Source organism: Arachis hypogaea, chromosome 9 (assembly GCF_003086295.3).
Source record: "Arachis hypogaea cultivar Tifrunner chromosome 9, arahy.Tifrunner.gnm2.J5K5, whole genome shotgun sequence".
In the NCBI taxonomy this organism is placed as follows: domain Eukaryota; kingdom Viridiplantae; phylum Streptophyta; class Magnoliopsida; order Fabales; family Fabaceae; genus Arachis; species Arachis hypogaea.
The window spans coordinates 9,683,470-9,698,039 of record NC_092044.1 but is presented as its reverse complement, the minus strand read 5'-3'; the positions used below and the strand labels follow the sequence as shown (position 1 = coordinate 9,698,039).

The window sequence follows — 14,570 nt, the reverse complement described above, 5'->3', positions numbered from 1 at the left end:
TCCGACCCTTTCAATTTTGTCTCTACTTCTCTTCTATAATTTCTCCGCCTTTCTTTCTCGTTGTCAGATCCATTTAGTTCTCTGTTTTTTTTAATTCATATATTATTTATTTATTTTTTATTTAAATATTGATTGAAAATTGTGTTTAAATATTAAATTAGATTAGATCTGAATTTTTAATTTATTCTGTGTGTTTGTTATTATTAATAGTTGTAATTTGTATTGAAATGGTGGTAGAGAGGTGGTTATGGTGGTTTTAATAGTAGTAATTTAAACTGAAATAATGATAAGAGGTGATGTTGATGATTTGTGATAGGGATAACATTGTCATTTTGTTAGAATGATAAATTACAAATAGTATTATGTTCTTGAGTACCAAATAAGTTCTCAAATTTCATGTTTCATTGTGTCTATGTCATTTTGTGTATTGTGTTTATATCTTATTTATCTCCACCCACTAACCAAACGAAGCCTTAATATTTTCCGATTACATGTGACCTCCTCTTTGTGTATTGTGTTTATATCTTATTTATCTCCACCCACTAACCAAACGAAGCCTTAATATTTTCCGATCACATGTGACCTCCTCTTCGAGTCATCGATGCTTTTAAACTTGGTAAAACTTAAAAAACTAACAAATGAGTACTCGCAATCTCGTTTGCACCCTATCATGTAGGCTCCAATATATTTTGGATACACAGTCCGAAATCACGTTATGCAAGTATTCTGAGTACAATGCACCCAATTCCGGCTAATATTTTATAACGTAGATACAGTCGATATATAGAATAATATACTTTTTATATATCCCGGTTAGCGTAATCGGAATACATATTTCATGAAAAATATATTAAAAATAAAAAATAAAAAACTAATATTTTTTATAAAATTATTTTTATGTATGAATTTTTTAAATATATGTATTCATAAATATATTAAAAATAGGAGTAATATTATTAAGTGAATTTTATTGTGTACACATGAAGAAACTATCGTAGCATAGGTTTAGGAGTGATATCTGTCTCTTGCTATTATTGCTTTGTTCATATGTGACAAAATAAATAGATAAAAATTTAGATTTTGTCTTTCTTCAATTAAATATTAATTTTAATGAAATATTTATTACAGATACATTTTTGTTGTATCAGGCCAAAAAATTTTGAGCTGTAATAGATTCCTATTAAAAAATATATATTTTATTGTGTTTACTTTAATAAAATTAGTTTTTTTTATTAAATATTCTAAGTATGCGATAAATAATGTTAAATACTACAAACAATAAATATTAAAAAAAGAGTGCCGCTAGGGGCCAGCAGTTTTCTAACTTTTGGGCCAGCAAACAACTAGCAATACTAATTTTATACCTCAAACAAAATAAAGCCCAAACTCATAAAGAGAGCGTGTATTCACGCTCCTTTACCACGCTCTCTTCTTCTCCCCAAAAATTTTAGTCTCTCCTCTACACTCTTGCACGCCATTTTTGTTGCTCTCAACGCTGGAGCACGCTCAACACGAATCAGCATTCTTGAGCTTGCTGTTCATCTCAAGTAGCGTCTCCAATAGCAGCAGCGTTACTCTCTGCAACATGCAACAGCATCTCTCAGCTCTCTATCCATTCTTCTTCGTTTCTACTAATGCGTGATGCTTCTTCAAGATTAATGTGAAGGTAAATGAGTTTTGATTTTTGTTCATTTATTGCTTTCTTCAACTCTTACCTTCTTGCTGTCCATCATTCTGTATCCATTCAAAACATGCAACCAGAAATTCATAATAACACCCAAAAATATTACTCAATGTTTCCAGTCTTTCATGAAAAATCTTTAAATACTCTATAATAAAATTTCTTTTGATTTTGATTTTGATTTTGATTCATCATTAAGTTATTATCTCAGTTGTTACTAGAGGTTTGTTGTGGTAGAGCTTTGGAAATTGAAGCTGAAGTTTAATATGATAAGACGCAGCAACACCATTTTCATGAGTAGATTGCCCACCACCTGTTTGAGAAATTACCGCAGCAACTCTATAATAACTCTTCTCTTCTTCTACCTTTATTATTACTTTTGCCAGTCCATTTTGTCCTTGGTATGCTCCTGGATGTTGGTGGTTTCTGGTCAATGATTTATTTTGCTGTGCATGAAAATTATTCAACAGTGTGAGGAGCTATGTTATATCATATGACTTAGGTTCTTAATCAAGCCACCTCGTTGATGTCAATTTTGATAGACCACCTAAATACATTGTTGTTGATGCTATTATATTAACTAATCATACATAGAAAAGTAATCTCTGTAACAAGAATTAATTGCTTGAAGATTGATGAATTGAATCAATACATGTATATGAAAATCATAATAACTTGGCTATCAACCAATATTAGCTCTCAGAAAGAAAATAAAGCTATATTCAAAAATACTTTCATGGTTATCCCTTTATGCATAAAGTCAATTAAATTATTTTGTGTTTAATATGAACTATGAAGGAAGGAACAGAAGACTTCAAGGCTTAGCTGCTGCTATCCTAAAGTTGTGGGAGAAGAGTCTTATTGCAAAAATTGCTATCAAGTTTGGAGTTCCAAATACTGACAATGAATTGATAGCCAATGAACTAAAGGCAAGTTTGATAGACAATCTATTGTTCAGTATATGCAAGTTTCAAGACTTCATAGACTAAATAGGTATATGTTGAGCTTGTAAAGACACTTTTTCTTTAGCCTGAACACTTAAGCTTCCAGAATGTTCTGGAGTGTCAAAGGTTAAACATATGACATTTAATTTATAAATCTTTGAAAGAATTCATTAAGTTATTATCTCATTTGTTAGTACAACTTTGTTGTGGTAGAGCTTTGATAATGGCTACTGCATAATTGATTACTAGCTTTGTTAATAATATGTTTCTTAATAACATGCAGTGATTATTTGAAAATAGAAAAAGATCCAGATATTAAGATGCCGCGAAGAAGTACAACTACAAAGAAATCTGAAGCAGGAACTAGAAGGAAAATGCCGAAAACTCTAGAAGAACTAGAATATCGGGTATGAACCAATTAAAAAGGGGATTTTGCACACTTTACTCAGGACACTTTGCACCCATCTGAATGAAATTTTGCACACACTTTAATGAGAATTTGCACACATTATTCAGCATAGTTTACACTCAATATAATTATTTTTTGCACACATTTTTCGAACAGTTTGCACCCACTTTAATTTGATTTTGCACACATCAATTTTGCCTAAAGTATACATGCCTAGATATAATTCCTATCAATCTGGATCCTCTCACCTTAACTTTGAACATCAACACATGGCATGAGCACGACAGGACCATGTCCAAATGTGGCTGCTTCCATTTATGTATGTTGTGTCTAGTAGATATATCCCTAGGCTTCTCTCTACTACTAAAATGATGGGATAATGTTAAATCATACTGTTACTTACATGTCTTTGGTAACTGTTTAGTGGGTCGTTGTTATATTTTTTGCTGGTATATGATGTGGGTTATTTAATTGGTACACCATAGGGGAAAATATTGCATATGCTGCATGCTGGGATTATTAACTTGTACTAAAAACTGCTGGCCCCCTAGTGGTGCACACATCAATTTTACAATTTGCACTCACTTTAATCAAGTTTTGCACACCTCACTTGCACAGTTTGCACTCAATTTATTAAAATTTTTCATATATCACTTAGCATATTTTGCACCCAGTTTAATAAGATTTTTTTACTTTATGTTTGCAGAAAGTAATAGAATGTCGTTGTTCTCCTGTTTCGGTTTTCACAACGATAAATTCTCTTACAAAAGAGCAAAAAATTAAAGTTGATAAAATGGGATTCTCATCCATGAAGGCTATTCAAGATTGAAAAATTGATAGGCGGTTATTCCTCGCACTTGCTAAAGCATATAACACAATAACAAGCAAACTGGAATTAGTGGTGCGAGATATCGATGTGACAACAGACAAAATTGGGTTAACTCTAGGATTACCTTCAATTGGTAAAAGTTTTCCAGAAGAAGAAGATTGGACTTCAGAGCAAAAAAGATTAGTTGCCCCATTCAAGTCTGTGACAAACCCATGGTTACAAGAAGTATTACATTCAAGAGAATGTAATGTTTCAACATCCAAAGGGAGAGATTATTTTAGGAGAGCATTTACAATGTTCATTATTAGCTCATTTTTGGCACCAACAAGTAGCGCTGTCACATCCCCAAAGCACTTATGTGCCATTGTTGATGTAGAGAATATCACAAGATACAATTGGGCAAGATTTGTGCATGATGAGCTTATGAAAGGGGTTCAAAAATTCAAGAAAAAAAATACATTAAGTATTGATGGTTGTCTTTATGTTTTGATGGTAATCTGTCTAATGTACTTATCCTTTTTTTCCTTTTTTCATTTCTTTTTTGACGATAATCATTACATTTATTATTTTGCTTGTAGATTATCTATTACCACAAAGACACATTTAGAGATAAGGAAAATTATATGGGACCTCCACCACCATGGATTGCTTATTGGGATAAAGAAAAACTTGCAAAGAAGTTGACACAGGAATCATCAAAGCAAAGGCCAACGGTTTGTTTTATTTATTTTATCATGTTAATTCGCTTCTTTTTTTTTTAAATTGATGATTGCTTATAATATCCCAGAATTCTTTCTATTAATGAACCCCTTAATGCACATTTCTAAGTTGAATTCTTTTCACTTCTAGTTATCAGCTACGTTTTGTTTATCTAAGAGGAAATATATTAATTAGGTTTGATCCTTTATGTGTTCTTGTGTGATGTGTGATGTGTGTGTTGTTTGAGATACATACAACTGTGTTGAATTCCTAATTGTTGAAATCCTGAGATCTATATAAAATGCTCAAATGGCATAGTTATAGTTATGATATTGCCTCAATTTTATTCTAAGTCTTATATTTGCATGCCTTGTTTTAGAAGTTAGTAAAATGACATTCTAAGGTTGTTGAGTGCAGATGTGGTTTAGTGAGTATAATTGTGCTGTTTTGTGGTGTACTTATTAGTGAATTAGTGTGTAGTTATTTGTTCTAAAGATTGAATGCAGTGTGATAAAAGAAAAATAGTGGCAAGTTTGGTGCAAACTGCAGAGAATACAATTACAATGGTAAATAACAAAATTGAAACTAAACTGGATTTAATATGTAATCTCTGTTTTTTATTTTCAATTTTTAATTCATGGAATGCTAGTTATGCTACAACTCTTCTCCGTCGGCAAATGGAAAGCATTATAAGCTAAATATTAATTTCTAGTGAACTGAACATTTTCTGGATTTTTTATTTATTTTGCATAATATGATGAGTGTATAATATAATCTGTGTGATTATTATTGTAGGGTATTGTTACCCTTTTAGTTAAGCAAGGTGGTGTTGATGCTAAATTTGCAAAGAACACAACAAGAGCACCAACTAAGAAAAGGGGGGCGAAGGAGCTTAATAAAGATAACACAACGAAGGAAAAGAAAGAAAGGTAAAAAAAAATAAAATTTTGGGAAGCCTATGAGTATTACAAACACTCTTTATCACTAATTAAATTTTTTATAGATTTGATGAACAAAATAATGACAACAAAATGTCAAAGGAAGATGATAATGTATCAGATGAGCAAAAAGATAAAGAAAGGTAAAAATTAGTTTTGATTTATCTTCTGTAATAAAAGAGAATGTAAAGTAAAATATAGTGTATTCTTCTTTATAGTGATGCAAAACAAGATGATGAAAAAGAGGTCAAAACAAGGTAAAAATAGTGTATGTGCTTTTTTTATAGTTATGATTTTTTTTTTATTTATTGTTCTACAAATCTTTAATTATTGTTTTTATTGATTTAATAGGGAAGACAAAAAAGATGAAAACAATATGAGATCGCCAATGAGATCACCTAGCAATATGGGTATAAATTATAGTTCTTAGTGTTTGTTGTTTTGCATTATGTATTATGTGAATATATATGAGATTTTTGTTATGTAATTTTGCACACATGAATCAGCAAATTTGCACCCTATGTAATGAATTTTTGCACACATGAATTTGATGTTTTGCACCCACTTTAATGATATTTTACACACATGAATTTGATATTTTGCACCCGCTTTAATGAATTTTTGCACCCGCTTTAATGAGATTTTGCACACATGAATCAGCAAGTTTGCACCCTATGTAATGAATTTTTGCACACATGAATTTGATGTTTTGCACCCACATTAATGAATTTTTGCACACATGAATCAGCAAGTTTGCACCCTATGTAATGAATTTTTGCACACATGAATTTGATGTTTTGCACCCACCTTAATGAATTTTCGCACACATGAATCAGCAAGTTTGCACTCCCCTTAATGATATTTTGCACACATAAATCTGATAATTTGCATTTACTTTAATGAGATTTTGCACACATGAATTTGATGTTTTGCACTCACCTTAATGATATTTTGCACACATGAATCATAGTTTGCACTCACATTCCTATTATTTAGATTCCACTTTCTCTCTATTTTAAATCTCATTTTTGTGTGCATACATTAATATAATTTTTGTGTATATGTTCTGTTTTATGCTTTAGATGATGCAATAAAACCTGAATGGAGAGAAATTGTGTAAAGTGCAGTACAAGCTTTCTTAGAAATAGAAGAATGTGATATATATACACCTTCTCCAATCAAGAAGACACAAGAACCTGTGGTACCATCAATTCCATCATTCTCCCTAATGATACATGAGGAAAACAAAATAGGGGAAGAAAAAAAGGTGATAGATGAGAAAAATAAAATAGGGAAAGAAGAAAAGGTGATAGAGGATAATAAGTTAACAGAAGTAGATAAGGATAAGATATACTTTTGGACAACAGACGATAGGTTGAACAAGGATGAGACTTTGTGCATCTTAAAAGATATATCTAGAGCAATGCTTGTTAGGGAGGATATCATGTCAATGTTGCCAAGACATCAGATAAACAATATGGTTAGATTTCTTGATTGTGACATGTTTCTGTTTTTTTTTTATATTTTTATGTGTATTATGTTTTGGAACTAACATTACATTGTAAAATGCAGGTTTTGAATTATATGGTCTTTTTTTCAACAAATTAAGGCCACCTAGCTTTGATGTCTATTGCATAAATGCTTTTGTTTTGGTGTGTATACAAAGTTACAAACTACTTTTTCAGTTTTATAATTGGAGAGTTTAAACTTTATAATCTAACTATTTCTTTATATATAGGGAGAGATGTTCTCACATTGGGGACACTTGATCAAAATAAAGAAAAAAAGTTATGTACTTCTTCCCGATGATTTTGGAAAGAATGGTGACAGCTTTTTTGAGCAAAAGGAAATTCCAAAACATAGATGGGTGAGTAATTTTTGTTCTCTATGTATTGTGTTAATTTTTTTGTTTGTGCCAGAGCTATATTTGCTATGTATTTATTTTGTCGGTGTCATGCTATTTGTGGATTAATTTCATTCCTTCCCTGTCATAGTTGAAACTTCTCTACCATAGTTGAATCCCTTAAGATTATAGTACTAGACCGAAAATGTTTACCTTTATTTAATTCTGGGGGTGTCTATTTCCTGTGCTCTGCATTTTTTTCAGAACCCTGTTTCTATCCACATACACTGTCACTGTTACCTTGTGTTAATTTTTTTTCATTTGAATGTTATTAAATATTTATAATGGAACAGAAATGAAACAGAAATGCTATCCTCTGTTTTTGGACTAATAACAATAATTGGACATATAAAGTTATAGACATGAATATATTACTTAATGCTATCCTCTGTTTTTGAATCTATACTTGATATATGGGCATTGGAGCTTCTCTTTATTTATACATTAAAGTTAGTGATGCCTCCTTTTGCCTCATTTGAATCTGCTGACCCTAATCATGAGAAGTATTTCTGTATCCTTTGGTACTTATGGTTTTGGACAATTTCATCATTACTTTGTTAAATTATAAATCGATTTGTTGGCCAAGACTTTCACTTCTAATAAGAAAATATAATATAATGCAGTTATTGGTGCCGTGTTGCTATGACTATCACTGGTGGCTATATGCTTATGACATCTATGAAAAGAGACTTTTTGTGTTGGATTCCTTGTATAAAGAGGCTAAAGAAAATAGGGTGCAGTTAGACATATATGCGGTATAATTTCAATAATTTTGCTCACATGATATTATATTATGTGGTTTAATAGTTTTATTTATTAACAATAAACCTTTTTTTCAGAGCAAATTAATTCAACAAATGGTCTCGATAGCTGTGTCAAATTATGAGCTACCAAAGAATGACCTGATCCCAATTTATTTGAATCTTCCTAGACAATCAAATAAGTAAGCATAATATTAATTATGTTATATTATAAATAATATAAATGTACATGATAAGACTAACTAAATTCTACAATTATTTTTTCAGCTATGATTGCGGATTGTTTGTAATAAAATGGGTAGAAATGTGGAATCCTAGTAGTATCGAGATTAATGTGTCCAACATGCCAGAATGGGACGAAGTAAATGTTTTTTTGTATAGTTTTTATTTTTGCTTTTGATGTCCATGTTTTTTTTTATAATATATAATCTTTGTGAACATTGTTATTGCAGTTTGAGTGCGTTAATCTAAGGAAGCAATTAGTCATCCAAATGCTTACATCACTTTCAAATGCACTTCTTAAGGATGTTATAAACAAATCAGAGAAATATAGAGTGGTAAAGCCAACTCCAGCTCAATCAAGTCCTTACATAGTATGTAATACTGATGAATTGATGATTGAATGCCTTGGTTCGGCTGGGAAGGGGTTTAGAAAGAAAACTGTTGCTAAGAAGCGCAGAAACTGAAATTTAAGACTTACAGTTACCATCTCTTTTTAGGGATTATTGGATATACTTGTTTTCTATATAACAAAGTTCAAGTGATCATTAGATATACTTGTTTTGTAGAAAGGTATTGTTTTGTAGTTTTTACTATATAGTATGCACTCACTTTCTGAATCTCTAAACTGATTAATTGTCTCAATGAATGTTTGGGAAGTTTAGGAGTCCATTTGAGCCTTGGCTTTGGCATCAGTTGCGAGAACCAAGTGCATGTTACTTTGTACATTTTTCATTGTGTGTTGCTTCTTTTAGGAAAGAAAGAGTTACACTGTAACATGTAATGTAAGCAAACACAAGAGAGACTTTTCAGTTTTCAATGAATGAATGATTCCTTTTTTAGCTATGTATGAATCCTATGTGATCTTATATATAAATTGGAGTAGTTATATCCCATGATCTCATTCTCATATCAGGAAGCATAAATGGGGTTATATTACAAACTATTTTTATATCTATAAATAAGTTTAATTTGCACCTATTATAATGAGATTTTGCACACCTTATGAATACAATTTGCACCCGTCTTAATGAGATTTTGCACACCTCACTCAAATAATTTACACTCACCTTAATGAGATTTTGCACACCTCACTCAGCACATTTTGCACCCCAAATGTAATGATTTTTTGCACACATGAATTCGATGTTTTGCATTCAATTTAATGAGATTTTGCACACCTCACTCAGCACATTTTGCACCCAATGTAATGAATTTTTGCACACATAATATCGATGTTTTGCACCCAATTTAATGAGATTTTGCACACATGAATCAGACAATTTGCACACATGATAGTTTAATTTATCATGTAGAAAAAAATATTGTTTTTAAATAGCAAGTATAACAAATTTATTAGAAATATACACGTTAAATTATTTCAAATTTTAGATAATGAATGTTAAAATTAAGTAAAAAAATTAAACTCTTCTATTTGAAAATAATGACAAAAAAATTTATTATTTAATTTTGTTTAATACTCTGGTCTTCATAGCCAATGGGGACTTTTGTCCCTTACGACCATTTTATAAAAGTAGTTTAATGCTATTACGGGTAAAATACTAGTTACAAACTAATTTTGTACCTATAAACAAATTTAATTTACACCCATTTTAATGAAGCATATATGCATATATCCATAGTTATTTTGCTTACAAATTTCTCCATCATCTCGTTCTCAATATATAATTATTATTATTATTATTATTGTAACTGGTACTTATTTTAATTTATATAGGAAAGAATCTTGGAAGATGATAACTGCATTTTGTCCAATTGGGTAAGTTAGCAAGCAAGCATTAATTATTATTACTAATAAATGGAATAACAGGAGCAGCAAGCTGCTGTATTGGAGTTTGAAAGCAGTTTGTACACATGAAACTAATCATTTTTATTATTTCTTGTCCAAAATAATAATTGTCTCATGAATCATCAGCTAATTGAACTCTTTAATGTATTGCCAAATAAAATTCTTTTTGCTTCGACATGATTTTGCTATCAATCGATATTTGAGAATTGGTATGAATGGATTGAGTTCAATAAGGACATGAATCCTCCCGTTGATGCTCCCATTGAATCAGATTCAAATTCCTCATTAACATTGTAGTTAGCATCTTGAAGCTGAAACAATTTAAAAGAAAAAACAAATATATTAGATCACATGTATAAAATTCATATGTTTATAAATCACAAAAATCACAAACTATTGGATGAACCTGTTCGTTGAAAGGGAGACTTTGAATATCTCCAATATGTTGATTATCCTTTATATACAATAGAAAAAGCTATCACTCAAGTGTAAGTACTAAGTAATAACAGCATGGCTATAAAGTACAACTGATTATCCTTTATATATACCTTAAGGAAGTAGTTTCTACATCTAAAGTCTATTTATTGTAAAAAAACAGCATGGGTAACAAAATAAAATAATGTTTTACCTCTTTTTCGGTTATCTCACTTTTCCTCTTCTTTGCCTCGGTCTTCTTTTTTATCATCTTGTCTTTTTCAGATCCTAACCTATTTGTTGGACGACCCTTAGTGAACACATAAGGAGGGCTTTTAATATCTTGAATACTTATTATACAGCCTCCTACAAAAATGGACAATGCATCTTTACCACCATCTTCTAATGTAAGCAAATTATCTAACTCATTAGCATTAGATGATGAGTTAGCAACATGCTTTTGACACTCCGCCATAGCCATATTAAGATAATGATGTAAGATATCACTTGTTTCCTTTGTTTGGGATGCAAATTGAGCAACACTGTTCGAATGGGAGCATAAATCATCAAACCTCTCTGTTTTTGGATTCAACAAACTTGGATCATGGCTGCTCTTAATATCACTATGTCTTCGCTTCACAAGTTTGCTCCAACGGTCCAAAATGTATCTTCTTGGAATTTCTCTCACGCGTTCATGCCCTAGGACAACCAAGCTATGACGGCATAATATGCCTATTGATTCAAATATTTGACACATGCATGTAATATCCTTCGTTTCCGCATTGTAGTTAACTTCATAAACCCTCTCTTTAGAAGTAGATTCATCCTCCAAAATAGAATAGACTTTAGATGTAGAAACTGCTTTCATAAGGTGCAAAATACAATTTGCTTTCTTTCTAAATTGCTTTTGTACTTCTTTAAACTTTGCATTAGTATAGGCACCTTGAAATTGCTTCTCTATTAAGAAATTAGTGGCACAAGGTATTATTGATTTATAGTCTTCAACATCAGCCTCCCTTTCTTGTTGCTCTTTCCATCCAAGGCAATTGTCATATTGTTTGACAAATTGAATCAACAAGCTCTTGTTATTTATAAATTTGTCAAAATATGAATGCATGCTCTCACTTCGTTGTGTGGATCTCATACCAGCCCAAAAAAAGTTGTCAAGAAAAATTGGAACCCATCGATGTCTTTCTTCATAGATATCTATGTATCATAGTAAACAAATATACATAAAAAAAATTTGTAAGCAAACTTAACAAAAGTGGATGCAAATATTGTCATAAACATGTTAATAATGCATTGAAGCTTAAAAAAATTAGAATAAAAAAATTGTACTAGAGGCATATTCAAACACATGTTAGAATTCTAGCAAATAGAATATGATGGCCACTTGATATTTTTTTAAATACTAATATGCTAATTCCTATGTGCAAAATATAAAAATTCATGTTTAGAGAAGTACCTGATAGCCACTTGTTATCTTCTAAACCATATTCAATCAGAAAATCTTCCCATTGATTTTGAAAATCATCTTCTGAAATAGACTCCCAAACAATATTATTTAAATCACTTTGTAACTCTTCATATCTCTTGTGTCTTTTGAATTTTTCTGAAATCTTTTTCGTAATGTGTCAAATGCATAACCTATGACGTGTCTCTGGCATCACATTCTCAATTCCAGCTCGTATTCCGAGGCATTGGTCTGTTATAATGCCTTTAGGAGCCTTTCCATGCATACATGTAAGCCAAGCATTAAATAACCAAGTAAACGAGCCTGAATTTTCCTTAGTCAACAAACCACACTCAAGAAGCACTGAGTTACCATGGTGATTAACCCCCACAAAGGAACCAAATGGCATATCGTAATGATTGGTTTTATAAGTAGTATCAAACGAAACTATATCACCGAAGTACTCATATGTTGCTCTACTTCGAGCATCAGCCCAAAATATAGTTTTGAGACGCTTGTTTTGATCAAGTTCAATATCAAAATAAAAATCAGAGTTCATTTTCTTCATCCATGTAAAATACTTCAACATCTCCCTAGCATCCATTTCTTCCGTAACATTGCATACCTTTCTACTGAGATAGTTCCTAACATCTTTTTCCATTAAGTTTATCTTAGAAAAACCTCCTGCTTCACCCACCAATACTTGATATGTTTTGCTTGGTCTCACACCTGCTTCATCATTCCTCTCAATGACTCGACACATGTGCATAGTCATCTCTCTATTACGTGCAACAGTTTTGCCATCTCTGGATCACAAGGATGTGAATGATCCAAGCACACCTTCGATATAATCCAAAGACCCTCCTTATTCAACCTAATAGAAATCCTTGCAGGGCAATTGTAGTTGGTTCTAGGGTTGGTCTTTTCTATTGGTGAAACTCTAGACTTGCGTTTTTCCTCCCTATTGCAAGTGATCATTTGATTCTTAGGAACCTTATCTTTACCAACTCTTCGGGTAAACCTTATCTTAGTAACAAAACCAACGCGCTTGGCATAATTCTGATAAAATTGATTTGCATCTTCAATGGTTCCAAAACACATGCCAACCTTGGACACATCCTGTAAAAAAGTTAGCATACATCAGATAGTAAATCAAAATCTCATTAAAGTAGGTGCAAACTATGGTAAGTCATGTGTGTAGAATATCATTAAACTGGTTGCAAAATGTACAAAAAAGAATGCAAAACAGGACCCTACAACAACAGACTGCATTTGAATGCATCACAAACCCAACCAAAACAAAACAACTACATAAAACACAACACTACCTATTAACTAGCTTAGCCTCACTTTCCTAACCCTTGGAAATTATGTACCTCCAACCCCAAAAAAATCATAGAACATGTTTACTGTTATAGAACAATTACAAATTTGATGCTTCTACTTCTACTTCAGGTTCTTAGCAGCTAAGGTTAGATCAGTTTCATTGAGGATGCATCTTATCTTATTAACAAGAATGAAGCTACCTATGGAAATTGACAAATCTAAAAGAAAAGATAAAGATTGTGGTGATGTGATTCAGAATCATGAAAGCAGCAATAATAACAACATCATATCAGAAATTGATGATGTTAGTAATAATAGTAAGAAGAAAAAAGATGGATCAATAGTGTTTTATGGTAGCAGGGCATTCTTCTAAAAACCATTATTCATTACTCAGAAACAACAAACAAGAAACACTAACATTTTTTATATTTTCTGTCTTAGTCATTTCATCAAACAGTTGGTTTGCGTTAATTGTGAATTGTTGCATTATGAAAATCAAAAGCGAATAAGGTATAATTTGAATTCTGTACATTCAATTTAAACTCTATTATGAAAAAAAAAACAGCATGCTTTGCAAGCTCAGAAATTCATAATCATAATCATCATTGTGTTCATTGATGCACTATGAAAATCATTACAAAAATCATGAAATTAGAAGAGGGAGAAATTGCTTATTTCAATATTCTGTTCTTCTAACACTGATTCCATGATCAACGGAGAAGAAAATATTATCAAAGAGCAAAAGGTGAAGCTTCAAGCTTTGTCAACGAAACTGCGATCGTAGAAGAGCGTATCCGGCTAGCGGTGCTCTGCGGCTAGTTTCTTGGAGAGGAGCGTGAGAGAAAGCCGTTTGGGATAGCGCGTGAGAGAGCCCTAGTATAAAAACGCATGCTGGCTGAATGATGGTTAGATATTGATATATTTGCTGGTCCCTGAGAGTTTCCCTTAAAAAAATAAATATTCAAATTCAAAATTTAGTCTTTAAATTATTGTGTATAATATTAATTTTTTTTACATTTTACATAAAAAATTAATAAGTATTATTTTTATTTTGTGACAGTAGCTTTAAAAAAAATTATCATTTGATTTATGAATTTTTTAAAAGAAATGTTTAGTCCATAATTTTTTATTTTTTTAAATTAATTTATAATATTTTGATTTATAGTAAGAATGATAATTTATTT

The 14,570-nt window shown here is 31.3% G+C and overlaps 1 protein-coding gene across 1 annotated transcript; it reads right to left on the bottom strand.

Moving 5' to 3' along the window:
- Positions 1-10,381: 10,381 nt before the first annotated feature.
- On the bottom strand, positions 10,382-12,835 carry LOC112708836 (protein FAR-RED IMPAIRED RESPONSE 1-like). Its single transcript, XM_025760766.1, has 5 exons — positions 12,262-12,835; positions 12,073-12,144; positions 10,822-11,813; positions 10,588-10,647; positions 10,382-10,504 (listed from the first exon to the last, which is right to left on the bottom strand). The coding sequence occupies exons 1-5, from the start codon at positions 12,833-12,835 to the stop codon at positions 10,382-10,384; spliced, it is 1,821 nt and encodes a 606-aa protein (XP_025616551.1).
- Between the last annotated feature and the right edge of the window lie 1,735 nt (positions 12,836-14,570).